Source organism: Melanotaenia boesemani, chromosome 24, assembly GCF_017639745.1.
Source record: "Melanotaenia boesemani isolate fMelBoe1 chromosome 24, fMelBoe1.pri, whole genome shotgun sequence".
Classification (NCBI taxonomy): domain Eukaryota; kingdom Metazoa; phylum Chordata; class Actinopteri; order Atheriniformes; family Melanotaeniidae; genus Melanotaenia; species Melanotaenia boesemani.
In genome coordinates this window covers 22,356,524-22,374,502 of record NC_055705.1, presented here as the reverse complement: position 1 = coordinate 22,374,502, position 17,979 = coordinate 22,356,524, and the positions used below count along the sequence as shown (strand labels likewise).

General features: G+C 40.2%; 1 protein-coding gene across 1 annotated transcript in view; it reads right to left on the bottom strand.

Moving 5' to 3' along the window:
- Positions 1-4,027: 4,027 nt before the first annotated feature.
- Positions 4,028-17,979, bottom strand: part of LOC121635837 (ATP-binding cassette sub-family C member 4-like) — a 34,904-nt gene continuing 20,952 nt past the window's right edge. Inside the window, exons 9-31 of the mRNA XM_041979193.1 lie at positions 17,277-17,384; positions 17,092-17,181; positions 16,823-17,014; positions 14,923-15,017; positions 14,192-14,278; positions 13,097-13,193; positions 12,762-12,959; positions 11,935-12,072; positions 11,824-11,861; positions 11,578-11,687; positions 10,578-10,724; positions 10,411-10,490; positions 10,191-10,341; positions 9,985-10,104; positions 9,785-9,895; positions 9,597-9,697; positions 7,373-7,564; positions 6,561-6,716; positions 5,486-5,575; positions 5,237-5,409; positions 5,052-5,157; positions 4,843-4,977; positions 4,028-4,756 (exon numbers count right to left, since the gene is read on the bottom strand). Of these exons, the coding sequence (XP_041835127.1) occupies positions 4,739-4,756; positions 4,843-4,977; positions 5,052-5,157; positions 5,237-5,409; positions 5,486-5,575; positions 6,561-6,716; positions 7,373-7,564; positions 9,597-9,697; positions 9,785-9,895; positions 9,985-10,104; positions 10,191-10,341; positions 10,411-10,490; positions 10,578-10,724; positions 11,578-11,687; positions 11,824-11,861; positions 11,935-12,072; positions 12,762-12,959; positions 13,097-13,193; positions 14,192-14,278; positions 14,923-15,017; positions 16,823-17,014; positions 17,092-17,181; positions 17,277-17,384 (2,733 nt within the window). The 3' untranslated portion in view covers positions 4,028-4,738. The remainder of the gene's footprint in view (positions 4,757-4,842; positions 4,978-5,051; positions 5,158-5,236; positions 5,410-5,485; positions 5,576-6,560; positions 6,717-7,372; positions 7,565-9,596; positions 9,698-9,784; positions 9,896-9,984; positions 10,105-10,190; positions 10,342-10,410; positions 10,491-10,577; positions 10,725-11,577; positions 11,688-11,823; positions 11,862-11,934; positions 12,073-12,761; positions 12,960-13,096; positions 13,194-14,191; positions 14,279-14,922; positions 15,018-16,822; positions 17,015-17,091; positions 17,182-17,276; positions 17,385-17,979) is intronic.

Sequence of the window (17,979 nt, the reverse complement as noted above, 5' to 3'; positions counted from 1 at the left end):
CATTTTTTCACACATATATAAATATATTTTGCTGTAGATTATGTACTCTTGATACACAATACACATATCTTTCCACGATCTGCGTGCCTTTACAAATAAATCGAAGAACAAAGAACATCCTACACACATACATACACACATAAATACATAATGTTATACATAGATATATTTATACATAAAGATACATGTTTTTTTTTATCATACATACATAAATTCATGTGGATGTAGTTGATATACACATATATACATGCTTACATACATACAAACATCCATAAACATTTTGTATATAACCACACATTCTTTCCACGATCCAAAGAACATCCACATACATCATACAAAGAGCAAAGAACATCATACATACATACATACAGATATAAATATTATCATACATACACGTATACATTTATACAGTACATATATGTATACATACAGATAGATTTTGTTATCACACATACATAAAAATATTCAGATGCAGCTGATACACACTTATATACATGGATACATACATACTGGCATCCATAAACATATACAGTATATCACCACACGATCTTTCCACGATCCAAAAAACATACAAATACATCATAATAAAGAACATCATACATACATACATACATATTGTTACAACCCACTATAGAGGTATGAGAGGTTGTAACATATAAATGTACAAATGGTGGACAGATGGTTAAGATAAGTAAAAGGATGTTTATTATATTGAACAAAAATGAAGAACACTGGCATAAGTGGCAACACAACTAGTGTAAACAACCTAAACTCCAACCTGGAAATCCCTCCTTACAGCGGAACCATCATACAGTGGTTATAAACTGCTGAGCTAACGAGCATGTTTTAAATGAGCATGAAAATGCTTCACGTACTCACGGATGTTGCAATTACCTTCTTCTGTTGGAAGAAGAAACCTCTCTTTCAGAGCGCAGAGCAGGCCTCAAGTATGTCCAAACACAAGCTCTGCGGGGCTGTATCCCAATGATTCCTGGGGTGCTTCCTGAGCTGCAATTAAAATAAATGGGAGTTTCTCATCCCAGGCTCTCTTACTTTCAAAACAATACTTTCGCAACATGGATTTCAGGTTCTGATGCCATCGTTGTAGCGCACCCTGTGACTGAGGGTGCTATGCGTCTGAAACACGGATCTAAACAGTCTGGACTGAAAATTTGTACCGTGGTCAGACTGGATAACCTTGGGTAACCCAAACGTGGAAAAGAACTTAGTTAAAACTTTTATTATTGTCTACAGGGGATGGTATGAAGGTAAAATGTGCCAAAATGAACAAACTTGTAGATTTGATGTGAAAACTTGTAGAATACAATGTGAGAAGTTGCGCATCAAAAATCTGAACTTGTATGTCAAAATTTTCTGCTGTAAAGAAAACTCACACACACGTGAACTGAATTTGAAGTTACAGAGAGAAAATAGTCCATCTGACAAATTATCTTCCATAGTTTACTTGTAATTAAATTTTTTTTTCAAGTGTTCATTTTGCTTTACAACCTCAACTTAGCGATTACAACTTCCTGAATCTGCTGCTGCAAGTCACAAACGTGCTCTCGCGAGTCACAGCGTGATAAAACTGTGGCCTGACTTTTGGCTCATTCCTTGCAAGATATTTGTGCCAAAACTAACTTGTGTCTGAAGATGTGAGAGCAGGAGGGGGGGGGGGCTTAACCAATCAGAGTGAATGGTTGTGCCCAACGTGGGTCATCAATAGTTGAGCCAATCAGAGTGAATGGTCGTGAGACCAACGTCTCCAGAGTTTCTCTTGTCGGACCACTTGGCAGCTATCGCTATGGCGCACTTACTTACTGAGCCTTTTCTTGCGCTTCAAGCTCCAATCTGGCCAAGTGGACTTTCAGTCACGCCCCACCATGGGCGTCCGAACTGTTTGAAGGAAGCGGTTTGAACTGGGGTGACAGGCGTCCTTACCTGCTTCTCAGCCCCTTGTTCCTCCTCAGCCGTTTCCGTCCTGGGAGTCTGAGAGGATTCTCCTCTCTGTCATCTGGGTCGCCCCTAGCCAGAGCGCCCTCACACACAGCTGCAGCTTCAGCAGACTCCCTAAATATCCCGAACGCCTCTAACTGCTCAACCAACAGAGCCTTGAGCTGCCTCTTGGTAGCCTGTTTCGGGATCACAACAGAGTAGTGACTCGCAGTTGACATAAGATCCCCCTTGCGCCAACAGTCAAAGTCTGGAAGGAGCCAAAAGAAAGTGTTCTAGGTCAAATAACAAAGCCATCTTGATTTTTGTTCAAAACAACAACATCCTGGTTTTTCTTCCACATGAGATGTAACAATAACACGAGAGAAATAAGACAAATCTCCCGGACAAGCCCCCACTTTGTTACAACCCACTATAGGGGTATGAGAGGGTGTAACATATAAATGTACACAGATGGTTAAGATAAGTAAAAGGATGTTTATTATACTGAACAAAAATTAAGAACACTGGCACAAGTGGCAACACAACTAGTGTTGGGGTTAGTGAAACTGCTGAAAGAAATGCAAAACAGTCAATCCTAAACTAAAAATCCCGCCAGATAAACAAAAAACAAAGGTAATAGAAAAGGTGAACTTAAACTGGTGTATTACTCTCAGCTAAACAAACAGCAGTTCCAATAAACTAAGAAAGGTATTTTGAACTCAACACAAATGACTCTATTTTAGCCCAACACATGCTAACTTTACTCTAGTAAACACAAATGCTCAATCTAAAACGGAAAACAAAATGAACTTAAAGGGCAGCAGAACAAGCTGAGAACAATCTAACACCAAACCAAACCCAAAACCGAGACTATTCTTTCACTCTAGAAAACAAAACACAGTCAGGTTTAACCCTGCTGACAACACTAAGCTATACAAAGTTCTACTAAAACGTTGCCACCAACTAGCTAAAAGATCACACAGTCAACAAGCCACCACTAAACCATTGAGTTGAGGGTGAAACTGTCTGAACCAAACAACTTCTCCCTCAAGAGCGAACACAGCAGTAGTCTTTTATTTCCTGTTGGAGGGTAGCTTGAGTCATGATTCGTCATATGGTGAGCCAACCAGAGGAGAGGAGGCGAAGGTGTGTCGGGTTTAGCCCCTCAGAAACAGGGAACAGGAACTGGCCTTTGCATCCCGGATGAGCCGCAGTTAGCAGCAATGAGCTGCTACCTTAGCACATACATGCATATAGACACATATATCATCATACATACATACATGCATACATACATACAATCAGATACAAATAACATGAAATATGCATACATCTAAATATATTATTATATATAAATACATACATTCATACAGTACATACACACATACATATGAATATATGTGTTTATGTATGATGATAAATGCATCTGTATGTATGTTTGATGTTATTTGTATCTGAATGTTTGTATGTATGTTTGTATGTATATATATACGTATGTATGGTTGTATGTATATATGTGTGCATGTATCTGTATATTGAATGTATCTGAATGTATGTATGAAAGTTATTTGTATTTGTATGTATGTATAATGTTATTTGTATTTGATTGTATGTATGTATGTATACTTTGTGTATATGTATGTATATATTTATGTATGTATGTACGATGGTGTACAGTATGTATGTATGTATGATGATATTTTGTATGTATATGTAAGTATGTACGTAAAAAAGATTTAATGTATACGTGATGTATAAAATGATCCCAGGTGGTATGAAATGTTTGTAACTCCTTGAGTGAAAGCTTGAGTTTTTCAAGCTTCAGATTATATAAAACGTCATGAACCCTGCAGAGTGGTGAATGTTAGGGCCCTTTTTAATGACGTAGGTAGGTCTAGAGGCCATTTTAACTTTAAATAATTTAACTGGATCAAGTCATTCATGCCAGAAGTCATGATCCCTGGAGCTGAATTTACCTCACAGACTTCGTCTTTAAGATACTGGAACATGGATTCTGTCAGATGATGATTTAATCAAAGCAACTTACTTGGTTTTCAGTCCCAATCTCTGACAAAAGACACACAAACACATGGGAATGAGAGCAGCTTTAATGGAAACTCAGCTTTACCAATATAAAATTTCCAGTTTAACAAAAAAAAAAAAAAAGGTAAAAATGTAGACATTGTGCAGAATGTTTGGATCCATTTGAGTCTATGTACATGTAGGAGTGATTCAACCTTCAAACACAGAATCTTGTGTGTTAGTCCGGCTTTGATTTCTAAAGATTTTAGTCGGACAAACACCGTTTTAAAAATCTAGTTTTCATCTGACCAAAACAATATTTTTTTTCCTAAACAGAAAGACAAGAATTAGACATAAAATAACAGTAAAAACACAACAACATAAATATTTCAGTGTGCAGGATGAGCAGACATCTAGCCGAGTAGATGAAGATTACAGCTGTTCGTGCTAGCACTTATCAGGTCCTGGTGTGCGCTTCAAACAGGACAAACTCAGTCTTCCATTACATAAATAAATAAAGTTCTTTGGCTAAAAAAGCTTTGCATAAAGAGAACTTAAACCAGTTAATCTGAACTGGTTTTCTTGAGGAGTTTGGTTTGAAAGCTTTGTGCAGCTCTGCTGTGGATTTCTGAGGTTTCATCTCAGGTTTTTACAGCACAGTGCATCATACTTTCTTCCTATTTAAGTAATACTTCCATGTTATCTATTTATAGCACCATTAAGGTCCGTTCCTTAAATTTTATTGTTTTACTGCTCCAGTGGCCTCAGACTTTCAGGTCTGCTAGGCTTTCTGAGCCGCCTGTGGAAATAAAAAAAAAAGTGGAATTATATTTCCATGAAACATGAAGCCAGACTCAGATGTTTGGTCAGGCTGGTCCGGCTCACCTGTCTGGCTGCCTCCATCAGAGCTGCAGCCTCCGCCTGGCCCATCTGTTGCACCATCTTGTAGAAAGCCCCGTCTTTGTTCTGCAGCAGGATGAAGGGTCGGTCTAATTCCTGGATGACACCGCTGTCCAACACCTAAAAGGAGGATGGTGGTATTTAGTTGTAGATGTACTACAAGGTGCAACATTTGAGTAAAAACACCAACTCACCAGTACGCGGTCACTGTCTATGATGGTGTTGAGGCGATGAGCGATGGTGAACACGGTGCATTCCCTGAACTTGTCCCGGATGGTTTTCTGGATCAGCTCGTCCGTCCTGAAGCAAAAAAGAGTTGAATATAAACCCGCTGAGCTCCATGTGAGCTTCCTGTGTACCGGCTCTATCTCTGGGGTACCTGGGGTCCACGTTGGCTGTGGCCTCGTCGATGATGAGGAGGCGGTTCTTCCTCAGGATGGCTCTGGCCAGACACACCAGCTGCCTCTGACCCACGCTGAAGTTGGATCCGGACTCAGCCAGAACCGTCTCCAGCTTTCCAGGCAGCTCCTCCACCACAGACTTCAGCTGCACCTGGTTCCATCATGGAGGAAAGTTCAGGGAAAACCTGAAACAGTAAATGAACTCACACAGGATCACAGATACTCACTTCTTCCAGAACTCTCCACAGGTCGTCATCAGTGTGCTGGTTGAAAGGGTCCAGGTTCTTCCTCACAGAGTCAGTAAACAGCACTGGGTCCTGGAGAGCAGAGAGAAGTCAGATTAGTTGGTTTGATTGTATTTTTTATTTTTGTATTTATGTAGTATCACTTTCTCCCTCTGGGGACCTTGGTGGCCAAAAATGTCCCATTGACTACCATTAAAACTAAACGTGGAGAGGCAGCGTTAAGCTTTTATGCTCCCCAAATGTAGAACAAACTCCCACAAAACTGACTCTTAGATATGCCAAAATTTTTTACATATCCAAGAGTCTAATGACCACCACAATCCTGTCCTCCTGATATTTAATATGTAGAAAAAAAAAAATCATGTTTTGTGTTTTTTTTTTTATTTTATGAATAGTAAAAATTTAGATTATTAAACTTGCGCTTAAAGTGGTAAACATGACTGAAAGTTTGTTTTGAGCAGGTTGATGTTTGATGATTTTAGTGGTTTATGTGTATGTACATTTTTGCCTTGAAGTACCCCAGAGGGAGAATATGATACTTAATGAAAAATACAGATGAAACCAGATCAATTTTCCTGATTATATTTGAGAATCCTAACCTCTTATCATCACCAGAACCCCACCCCCCCTGATATTTATCATATAGAAAATATTTCAGTTATTGTGTGTTTTTTTATCTATTTATTTATTTTTTACAAATAATGCAGTTGTTCAAATAATCAAACTGCTATTCAAAGGGTTTAAGTAAAAATGATTAAGTGTTTTGTAGTTTTAAGCAGGTATGAAGTTAAAGTAAAAAAGGAGAAAAAAAAAAAAAATATGATGTTTAATAATTTCATGGCATTTTTGTGAAGACATTTTTAGCCACAAAAGACACCAGAGGGTAGTAAATTTGGGGAGGACACACTTTTAACCAGCTACAAGCTGCATAAAAGACACAGGAATATCTGGAAACTCCCTTTGAGTTTGAGCATCTGTATTTCTGAGTTGTCTTCACTGAACAGGAAGCGCTGGCCCAGACCATGGTGCTCCCTCCTCCGGGTTTTGGTGAGCATACCTGAGGAATGATGGACATCTTTTGGCGCAAATCATGGAGGCCGATCTCAGAAGTCAAAACGCCGTCGATGTAGATTTCTCCCTGAGGTTCTGCCAGGCGGAACAGAGTTGAGATTAGGGAGCTTTTCCCAGCACCAGTTCTCCCAACGATACCAACCTGACTCACAAGAGAAAAGAGAGAAGATTTATGGAGTTAAACCTTTTGGCTCTGATTTAAAAAAAAAACAAAACAAAACAAAAAAAAACCTTAAACTAAAACAATAATTGATGACATTTCTAATTATTTCTTATATATATATATATATATATATATATATATATATATATATATATACACACATATAGCTAAGAAAACCTACAGATTGCACTGAAATTGTTGAAGATTATCTGAGTTCAACACAACTTTGGATCCATATTCCGACTGAACAGAGGGAACTTCCAGGTCACACAACTTGTCTCAAATAAAAAAAAAAAAATCAAAAAATCATCTATTTTAATTCAACTTTATTTTTCTTTTTTTTTCTGAGCACAATTTTTAAAAACCACAAGATTTTTTTTTAAAACTAGAAAAACTAGTGAGTTTTCATTGTTTTTAGGATTCATTTAAAAGGAAAAAACAAACCACCTAAAAGCCTCTCTGTTGTACACAAACATGTTTTATTAATGTTTTTACAGCTGCTGTAAAATCTGAAAGCCTGTGTTTCTATTTTCTGTTTCATGTGTCACACGTGGTGGAGAAGTTCGGTCTTATGTTGCAGATTAGTGTTAGATGAATGGAAATTAGTGCACGTGTGTGTTAACAAAATGTGCCACCTTCTCGCAGGGTTGAAACCTGGCGCTGATGTCTTTGAGGACCAGTGGACCATCTGTGGTGTAAGAGAAGTTGACACGGTTAAAGGTCACCATTCCTTGGCTCGGCCAATCAGGGGGAGGACGCTTCTTAGTTTCCCAGGGTGCCTCACTCTCCAGCTCTGCATACTCCACCACCCTCTCAACCGACGTCATCTGAAAATACAAAAAGTATTTTCTATCATTCATCTTTCAAGCTGTTTTTATAATATGAGTAGACTTCCACACCAATAAGATCTGAACATTCTTGGTTTGTATATGTCAAGGAACAACACACGAGAGGAGGAGGTCGTCTGGAGAGCCACCTGTATGCGAATGAGGCAGAGTTTTATAAGATATCTGCTTGGATTGGACTTATCCTTGATAGAGCCACAAGTACCTACATAGCTGCTTGTTTCCATGGAGATGAAGGAGGTTTTATAGGGAAGGATTCACTCTTCCTATCATAGACTATCTTGGGCTTTACCTCTTTCTAGATCCTCATGGTAGAGGTGTCCATCATCATCATCATCGGCCGATGGCTTCCTGAGATATTTACCTGCATAACAGCTCTATTAAAACACCTAGAAACCAGCTTAGATTCACTTTTTACCTTATACTGTAGCACAGTTCCTCATCAGTTTAGCATTCATGGTGGGTTCTGGTCAAAAAGGGAAAAGGAATTTAACTGCTATCCTCCCTCTCGCTCTATTCTTCTCCATGCTGGTAAAGATAAAAAAACTCTTAAGTGATGACTTTGTTGGGCTTAGATGACTGTTTAACATCAAGATTGCTACCAGGGAGAACTGGTCTCCAACCTTAGATAAACTTGGCCAATCAGATGTCGAGAAAACAGACTCCAATATACAAATCCTGACATCTGTCTCCTTCCTCTCACATGCAAGGAAGCAGGAAGACAAATGGAGTGCAACCCCCTTTGGTAATTTAAACCTGAAAAGGCAAGAGTCACGTGTCTGGCTTGCTATGTTTGTGGTTATATCTGTGAACTAGAGGACATCTACTACATGACAAATTCCTCCACAGCAAATTTTCTAAAACTATTAAAATGTTCAAACACAGACTAATTATTCCTAAATGTACTTGGTTAATTCCTAGGACCATTTTACCTATTCCTAGGATTACTTTGCTAGTTCCTAGGACCACATTGCTAATTCCTAGAACTACTTTGCTAGTTCCTAGGGCTATTTTATTAAGTCCTATGTCAATCTAGCTAGTTACTAGGACTAATTGGACCAAATTACGAATTCTTAGGCCAACTTTGCTAATTCCTAGGAGTATTTGACTAATTCCTAAGACTACTTTACTCATTCCTAGGACCACACTGCTAATTCCTAGGATTATTTTGCTAGTTCCTAGGACTATTTCAGTAACTCCTAGGACTACTTTACCCTTTCCAAGGAGCACATTGTCAATTCCTAGGACCATTTTGCTAGTTTCTAGGTCTACTTTACTAATTAGTAGGACTATTTTACTCGTTCCTAGATGAACTGCTATCCAATGTTTTTTTCTGAAAAAAATGTGGTTTTCTTTTAGGGGGAGGTAACCATTTACATTTTCTACTGTGTTCCAGGTGAATTTACTCTGACACAGTAACACATATCTTGATTCAGACACTTGTGTAGTAATCTCACGTGTCTTAGTTTTTTGTAGGGACAGGAAATATACATACAGCCTATGTAGATGTCATGATTTTTTTTTATTTATTTTGGGTATTGGATATTTTGGGGTTGGGTCATTTCTGCAGAATAAAAAGGCCTCGTTAAGAAGCTTAACCTTTTGTTCGGCTCTGAATTCAACCTGTTTGATGTTGAAATGGAGTCTGAGTCGCTGTGGCGGAAAGGTCTGACAACAGGCTTTAATCACAGGCAAATGACTGAATTTTCTGGCAGACTGGAAAACATCTGAGGGAAGCTGGAGTAACGTTCGCACGACTGCACACTGATGTCACCACTCGGTAATTCTCTCGACTCCTATCATGTGCCGAGATGCCATTGATGATGGGTAAATATTCTGGTCTAGACTGAATAAAAGAAGCCAGAAGTCTCAAATGCCTGCAGCCAATTGTTTTTTTTGATGCTGCAAACTCAATTTCCGACTGTTTTATTGCTTCTAATGTACCATAACCAGATCATCTGGACAGTATTAAAAACCTGAAGGAAATTTTTTGAACAAATCCCTCCATTCTTACCATGTTCTCCACCTCAGCACTCTGTCTCACCATCCACTGGAAGTTTCCCACCAGGGTCACAGCGTAGGTCAGCACCAGGCCCACCTGTCCAGCCTCCAGACCTGTTAAACACAATTAGTTAATAAGATTATCGACCTGGGTTTGGCTAAATGATTGACTTAGAGGTAATTTTGGACCCAGCTCCTCACCATCTCTGCATATGATGCAACCAAACGTTGTCAAAGTGATGAATATGGAGCAAATGCTGTCGAGGCGAAGTGCAAACCAGCGGGAGGTCATCAGGAACAGAAACCAAGCCTCTGAAACAAGACAAACATTCCCAAGATCAATACTAACCCAAAATCAGCCTATAAGGTTTAATGTTAACCATTAAAAGAAAGCAGTGAACCTGAATGCTGGTCCTGGTGGGCATCAAAGGCTTTCTTTAATCTCTCCTCAGCTCTGAAGGCTCGGATTGTCCACAGACCCTGAAGAGACGAGGACAGGTGGGAGAAGATGGGACTCCGACCTGCAGGGAAGGAAAAGGTAATGAGAAAAAATAACAATCAATGTCATTAAAATCAGCTTTTTTTTAACCAGAATCAGAGCTCTTACTGATTGCCTCGAGGCGTTTGATGTCTCGGGAAGTATGGAGATAGTAGCGTCTCAAGTAAAGAAAGAACAAAAGCAGGGGGACAACTGGGACGAGGATGAGAGGGATGACGGATGCCGCCACCGCCACAACGCCACCATTCTGTAAAAATAACTGAGAAGGACATGACATGGTGAGTCTTGTTGGCTTTCACAGAATCTTCATTCAGCAGCAAACTCCTACCTGATAGAAGTCCACGATGGTGGTGGGCAGCATGGAGTCCATTTGTCCGATGTCTTTGGAGAATCTGTTTAGAATTCTTCCTACAAGGCAGGACAAACATCTGTTTCCTACCAGCTGAATAAACATTTTCTCCTCTTTAACTCAAATAAATCCTGATTGTTGCTCACCGATAGGATTGACGTCGAAGAAGCGAACATGCGTGCGGAGGACAGCGTTGAACATGCGGTTGTGAAGAGTCTTAGCTGATTTCACCAACCCGTGAAACATGATTAAACTCCGGACATAACCGAAGACCACGGCAGCTGCTGTCAGACCTGCAGATGAAAACATAAAAAAACATCTTCACTCAGTTCTAAGCTTCCAGCAGGTATTCCACTTGGGTAAAAACAAACTCAGGTAAACAAAGTTCAGGTGGACCAAGCCGCTGTCATGTAGTGCTAGAGGCAGTGTTATTTTCCCCCTTCCCCCTCCCTATAATAGTCCTTTGTTTAATTACAAGACCACAATTTTATCACACAATATCATCTTGGGTGCACGCAGCTTATTTATGAGTGCTGCTATGTTGTGCCAAAGAGCTGGACAAATCTTTCTAACTCATTCCAACGAGTAGAATAGTTAAGCTAAGTGCGGAAACGCTCCTTAAACAGCTGAGTCTTTAGCTTGCTCTTAAAAGTAGATAAGGACTCTGTGCATCGGGCTTAGACTCTGAAATGGTGAAACGGTCAACCTACTGGTCACATTGTATTTCCAGAGCATCAACTGTTCGTCACTGTGCAACGGAAAGGAGGTTCATTGTTTCATATATCAGCTTCATGCAACTACCACAACTACCCATGGAGAATCATCCAAGAAAGCTGCCAATATTCCCGGGAGTGGACGTCCCAGCAAGTTCAGACCAAGATCAGACAATCAGAACAACATCTCAGCCTCCCCAGGCCTCAGCTGGCATGTTAACTGTTAAAGTTCACGACAGTCCAATTAGAAAAAGACTGAACCAGTATGGCTTGTTAGGAAGAGTTGCAGGATAAAAAAAGAACATGGCAGCACAGCTTATATTGGCAAAGCTGCGTTTGAACAAACCACCAGACTTCTGGAACAATGTCCTCCGGACAGACCAGACCACAGTTTCTTTACTTTGGCAAAGTAACGTAACCTAAGGAAGTTTACCTGAGTAAATTCCGAGGTAAAAGGTGAGATTAAATTCTCCATCTGAGTGAGTAACATTAACTCCATTCCTGATGACAGCAGCTGTGCTGTTGGAAAACTCTTCTCGGGCCCTGTTAGTTAATAAAAACATATCAAACCAAGGTCATTAAATACTCAATCTGAAGAGAAACTGAAGAATTAACTGAATATAAAAAGGTAAAATCTACAGTATTTAAGATGAAATAAAATCCAGATGGTAGTGCTCACCAGTAAACCAGCCACCAGTCCTGCAGGATGTATGCAGCCTATGGAAACAACCATCAGTGTGAAGGAAATACATTTTTATGCATGTTTTCCAGTTAATGAACCAGTGCTTACCTCTGCTATGATACTAAGTAGGACTATAACTATTAAACCCAGTGGGTTACAGCCTGCAGTAAAGTACTTCAGATAAACATGGCCGCCAACATTTCCTTCAGCTCGAGTCTCCTCTTCGATGGCACGAACAGTTTCAACCTACAAAACAAGTAAGACATTTGGTGTCATCCATAAAATGTGCAAATGAGAAACACAGGGATAAAAAAATATGTAAAATTCCAGCCCATGCAAATCCATAAAAAGTTGGGACGCTGCGTCAAATGTAAATAACCACCGAACACAATATTATTAACCAATATTTAATTCACTACACCACTTGGAAACACAATATTAGCCATATCCTGTATGTGTAGCATCCTCTCTTCATACAAAAAGTAAAAATCTTTATTGTATTTTGTGTTTCATTATGCACAAAATGTTTTCAGTTTTTCGTGTCCCCTGCACACAGAGATTCCACCTGATTCTCAATATCTTTTGTTAATGTCATGTATTGCAAATTATGTAACATTTAGAAAAGTTTTTGGGGATTATTCCACAATTTGTAGGTGCAGTTCATTTTCCGATTGTTGAATCTCTGCCTATCTTTACTTCTGAGAGACTCTGCCTCTCTAAGGTGCTCGTTTCATACCCAATCATGTTACTGATCTTTTGATAATTAACCTCATTAGTTAAAACTGTTGTATTTTATAATCATCACTTATTTTTCCAGCTTTTTGTAGCCCATGTACAAATTTCTGATGCTCTATTGAGAATAAAATATCAGTTTATAACTTCATTTTTTTCAATTCTCTTTAGGAAAACTGATTTTATCTAAAAAATAAGCTTACAGGAAGCTGGTCCGTGCTGTCTGGTGGCAGGAGGTTGCTGTTGGAACAGTGTGAACTCTGAGAGAAATTTGTCCGTTGGCTGTGCAGAGACAGTCTGTCTGGATCTCGTTCTTGCTCATCATCACTTCTCAGCAGACAAACCACATCCAGGCCTGAACTCTGTAGCTCGTTGTAGGTTCCCTGAGTCATTATGTGACCCTGGAAACACAAACATCAAAACTAAGGAAGATGAACGCCAATAATATAGCAATGCAAAGCGATCCTTATACCAGCCACAGAAAAGCAAAGTTGGATTTGGATTTAAACAGGAAAATCCTTTTTGAAGATGTACAAACCTCCCTGAGGACCAAAATCTGGTCAGCTGCTTTCAGGTACTGGAGCTGGTGTGTGACCAGGATACGACACTTGTTCTTCAGCAAACCACAGATGCACCTGATCATTAACACACAGACAACACATGTTCAAGAAAGGCACGAAGCATTTCACAAGGAGTTATTAGGAAACATAGTACCTGCCCATAAAAATGAACCCATTTTGGTCCTCTGCTGGAAAAGCAAGTTTCACAAGCTTTGATTTGGTGGCCGCTGGTACATATAATGAGGCCCAAGTCTTCATATAGCCATAAAATGTAATAGTAAGATCTTTCACATGACATAAAATTGCAATAAATCCTCCAAAAAGCAGTTTTCCTCAAGAATAATGAGTCATGGGCCCATTTGATATATAGCTGTGTTTTCTGAGACGGATTGTGCCAGCTGCCTTTTTATACTGACTGAAATTGATTTTTACTGTTCCTGAATGGATCCCCATTTAGCTGAGAACTCTTCTCTTGGTTTTCAAGAAGCAAAAGCACTTTTTTTTATTATTATTATTTTTTACTGTTTCTTTTTCACTTCTTAAGCTTTTTGAGAAACACACACACAAAAAAACATACAATTCCTCTATTACGCTAACTGGACATTTTATAGAGGTTCCTGGTTGTTTGGGGCCCAAGTTGATTGCAGGACCTTTGCCTTGTGGTAAAGTCTGCCTTTGCTCTTTTAAACCTCAACTATACCCAACACTTCACTCTCCAACTTACAAAAGAACAACAACATATGTATTATGTCCTATTAGTCCAGCCACGTGTGCATCAGGAGTTGTGATTAGGCTGCAGTTTATGGTACATTTACGGCACGGTCTAATGTTGTGTGGGCCAGAATAAGTCCAAATATGAGAAGCCAGACTTGACAAATACAGCAGCAATTTCCTTGTGAGCCACATGTGGTCATTTGGCTGGGTTCAGGCAGGCATGAACGCCGTAAGTCAGGGCCAAATATGGACCAAAGAAAAGTGCAGATGTGGGCCATGTCTGGGCCAAAGGTTTTTTATTATCTGGGGTAAAGCTATAATTACAGGATAAACAGGAGAAGATGAAGGTTTTCACTCACTGTTCAAAAAGATGCTTTCCAACTTCTGCATCAACGGCACTTAAAGGATCATCCAGGAGGTAAATATCTGCATCCTGATACACGGCCCTAAAACCCAACACACAAAGTTTTACATGGATTTTCAATCAGCTGAGAGGAAATTAGTAAGAGGAGTCGTTCTCAGATAGAACAAATGAGGATGCGGTAAAGCTTAAAACAGTACGATCACATTGATATTAACCAAGATTTTGCTGGTCTTTAGTCTGCTTAACTTTGAAGCCATGCCAGACTAAACTCTAAGCCAGGCATAAGTGGTCCTGGAGAACCACAATCCTGCAAGTTTTAGATGCTTCCCTGATTCAAATGACTGAGTCCCTGAACAGAACTTGATAAGCTGATCTATTTAATTTGAATCAGGTGCGTTGAAGCAGGGAAACATCTAAAACCTGCAGGACAGCGGCTCTCTAGAATATTATGCAACTAAGTGACTGCTAAAAGCAGATTTCAGGAGATTTTTCAGAGACCTTTGGACTTTGCTTTGCAGACTGCTACAACATGCAACACAGCTAGCTCCTTAAACGCCGCACGCTAAAAGAAGCATCAATGGCTCCTTAATTACTGACTCTCACCAGTAACATGTTAACATGTGTGCAACCTGATAACCTGTGACAACGATGCAACACATGCAGCTTCTTTCTAGGCTACGCTCCTGCTGCATGATGTGTAAACGGAAGCTGAGACTGTTTGCACACCTCGCCAGGTTAATTCGGGCTTTTTGTCCCCCACTGAGTGTGGCCCCTCGGTCCCCGATCAGGGTCAGATCTCCATCTGGAAGCAGCTCCAGGTCCTGTACGGAAAAAATAAATAAATAAATAAATAAATTAAATGAGACATAGTGCCAAGTTTTGGCTCATATCCTAGAAGGTTTATTGGGTTACTAGCTGCTTTTTGTCCTCCCAGGTCAAACTGACCCAGTCTGTTTGCTTGTAAAGCATTAAGCACAAAATTATTGCCAAATATTTTTATTTCCCCTTGTTACTGAACTTACTAACAACACATTAAAATATATTTTTCTCTTATTTTGTAATTAATGATAAACCTCATTGACATAAAACACTTCCTAAATTTTGAGTAAAAAAATTCAGAAAAGTTTAAATATTTTTTCTGTAATTCTGATTAAAGGCACAAATGTTGATAGATCATCAGAGGATGGTGTATGTCAAAGTTTAGTCAGAATGATGCTTTATTTCAATATTTTTAATGATAAGAAATAATCACACCTGTTGTCCGCTCAGGTTAATTGGCCCAGTCTTATTTTACTGTTTATAAAGCATGAAATATAAAATTTTTACAAACTTTTCTGTTACTCAACTTGTTTCCAACACATTATAACAATTTAACATACATTTTGTCATGTGTGGTATAATAGATCTTATTTATATGAACTTATACCTCATTATGGAGTTTAAAAAAAGCTTTAATTATGAATCGTTTTTACTATAGTTATGATCATGTGTTCTATATGGTAAACATATTGTCAGGATATTGTTTAAAACCATCTTTTTTAAACGGCAGCACATATTCACACCTGTTTACCTCCCTGGCATGACTGACCTGTGCAGTTTAAAAATGGTCACATCGTTCTGTGTTGCATGTTTTTCGCCAACTTCATTGCAGGTTACAAGCACTTATTAATACTTCTTTTACACTACTAATTCATTTGTTACCCATCGTTACCACAGACAAATGACAACCATGAAGAGGCCATAAGGGAAACTGCAGTCCGTAACAAGTAAGTCCTGAGAAGTCAGCTCAGTGGCAAGAACAAGATCCGGGCAGTTAACAGCTATGCCCTGCTAGTTATCCAATGCCCTGCTGGGACATAAGCTGTTCACCATGCATGGAGGGTTCCACCCCAAATCCAGCCAGGCAGGCTGGATCTCAGATCTACCCCACCAGGCAAGATCCCAGGTCTACCACACCAGGCAGGATCCCAGGTCTACCACACCAGGCAGGATCCCAGGTCTACCACACCAGGCAGGATCCCAGGTCTACTGCACCAGGCAGGATCCCAGGTCTACTGCACCAGGCAGGATCCCAGGTCTACCACACCAGGCAGGATCCCAGGTCTACCACACCAGGCAGGATTCCAGGTGTACGCTGTGCAAACAGCAGGGTGTAAGACCTGGCAGGAAAGAACACTTTTTTTTTTTGCAGCCTCTTGAGCAAAAGCAAAGTTCTCGCTTCTCACAGAGTATAAACAAGCTTTACAGCGTTGACTAAATTTGAGTGTAGCTGCCCAAACTCAGCCATGTGACCACCACGTGTGGCCCACAAGGAAATTGCCATAATCTATGTCCAGACAAGCTTCCCATATCAGGACTACTTCTGGCCCACAAAATACTTACCTTAATCCACGTCCAGGCCAACAACTGACATCTGGACCACCTGTGGCCAACGGGAGACATGCCATCATCGAAGCCAGGTTGGCAATTGACATCTGGGCCATGTCTGGCCCACAGAACACAAACCACTGAGCCATAAGCCCCAAAGTAGCCCAAATTAAGCCCAAACATGTCTGCTACCTGGGGAAGCTCTTCTTATGCTGGGTAGCTGATAAAATGGCAGTAGTGTGGCAGCGTTATATCTCACCCTCTTCAGAGCGCAGGCTCTGAGGACTCTCTCGTACTTCTTGGGATTCAGTTCCCTCCCAAACAGGATGTTGCTGCGGAGTGTTCCTGGGAATACCCAGGGCTGCTGGGACGCGTAGGTCAGCTGACCTTTCACCGTTAGCGTCCCTGTGTCACGAGGCAGCTCTCCCAGGATGGCGCTCAGCAGGGACGACTGGAGGGAACATGGATGTTATGGACATGTAAGTTAGCTAGAAAGTGATTCTGGTTTACAACAACTGGTGTCCTGACCTTTCCAGCCCCCACTGGTCCAATTACAGCAAGAAGTTGATGTGATTTTGCTGTTACGGAAACATCCTGCAGAGATGGTGAGTCCAGTGTCTGGAAGAACAACACACACACGTTCGATTACCAAACTGGAAACACTTTTTTTTTCTATGAAAGGCCAAGCATCACTTCAGCATTATAATATTCACCTTATCCCAGTAGCAGGTCAGCTTCTCCATCTCAACAGAGCTTTCTTTTTTTTCCTCCAGGGGCTGCACGAAGTTTCTTCTCTCAACTTCTTCCAGTGTGAGGAAATTCTGGGAGGAAGTTAATGAACATGTTTGTAGGCAATAACCAATCCCAGATGACAAGATTTTTGACAAGAGTTTTCAGGATTTCTGTCAAACTGCAGGACTACAGGCCACTGTGAAAAAAAATCTAAAGAATGGCAAATATGCTGTGATATGGATAGTATGGACAGATGCTGACAAGTTCCTAACATAATACGAGTGTGTGTGGCCATGCTTGTATGTGTCATCAGATCATCGGGCTGAAATCCAGATGTCCCTGCACACACACAATACACAAAAACACTTTCACACACACATATAGTACCCACCTACACTCTTGTAGCGGTCTTGTGGCTTTTTCTGAGTTTACGGCTTTATTTCACACAAGTATAATGTGGTTCTGGGGGTATCCGGTCTTCTCAACTTTGTTTATATTTGCACACCATGTTTGCTGCACTAAAACTGGTTCTGGATCGCTTGAATCATGTTGACATTTTCTGTGAAGTTAAAGGGATTGGACATTAAATCAGAAAGACGATCACTTTTTTCTGAAACGTCCTGCGTGTGTGTGTATGTGTGAAATTATGCAGGAGTGTGTGTGACCAGAGAGATATGGAGGAGG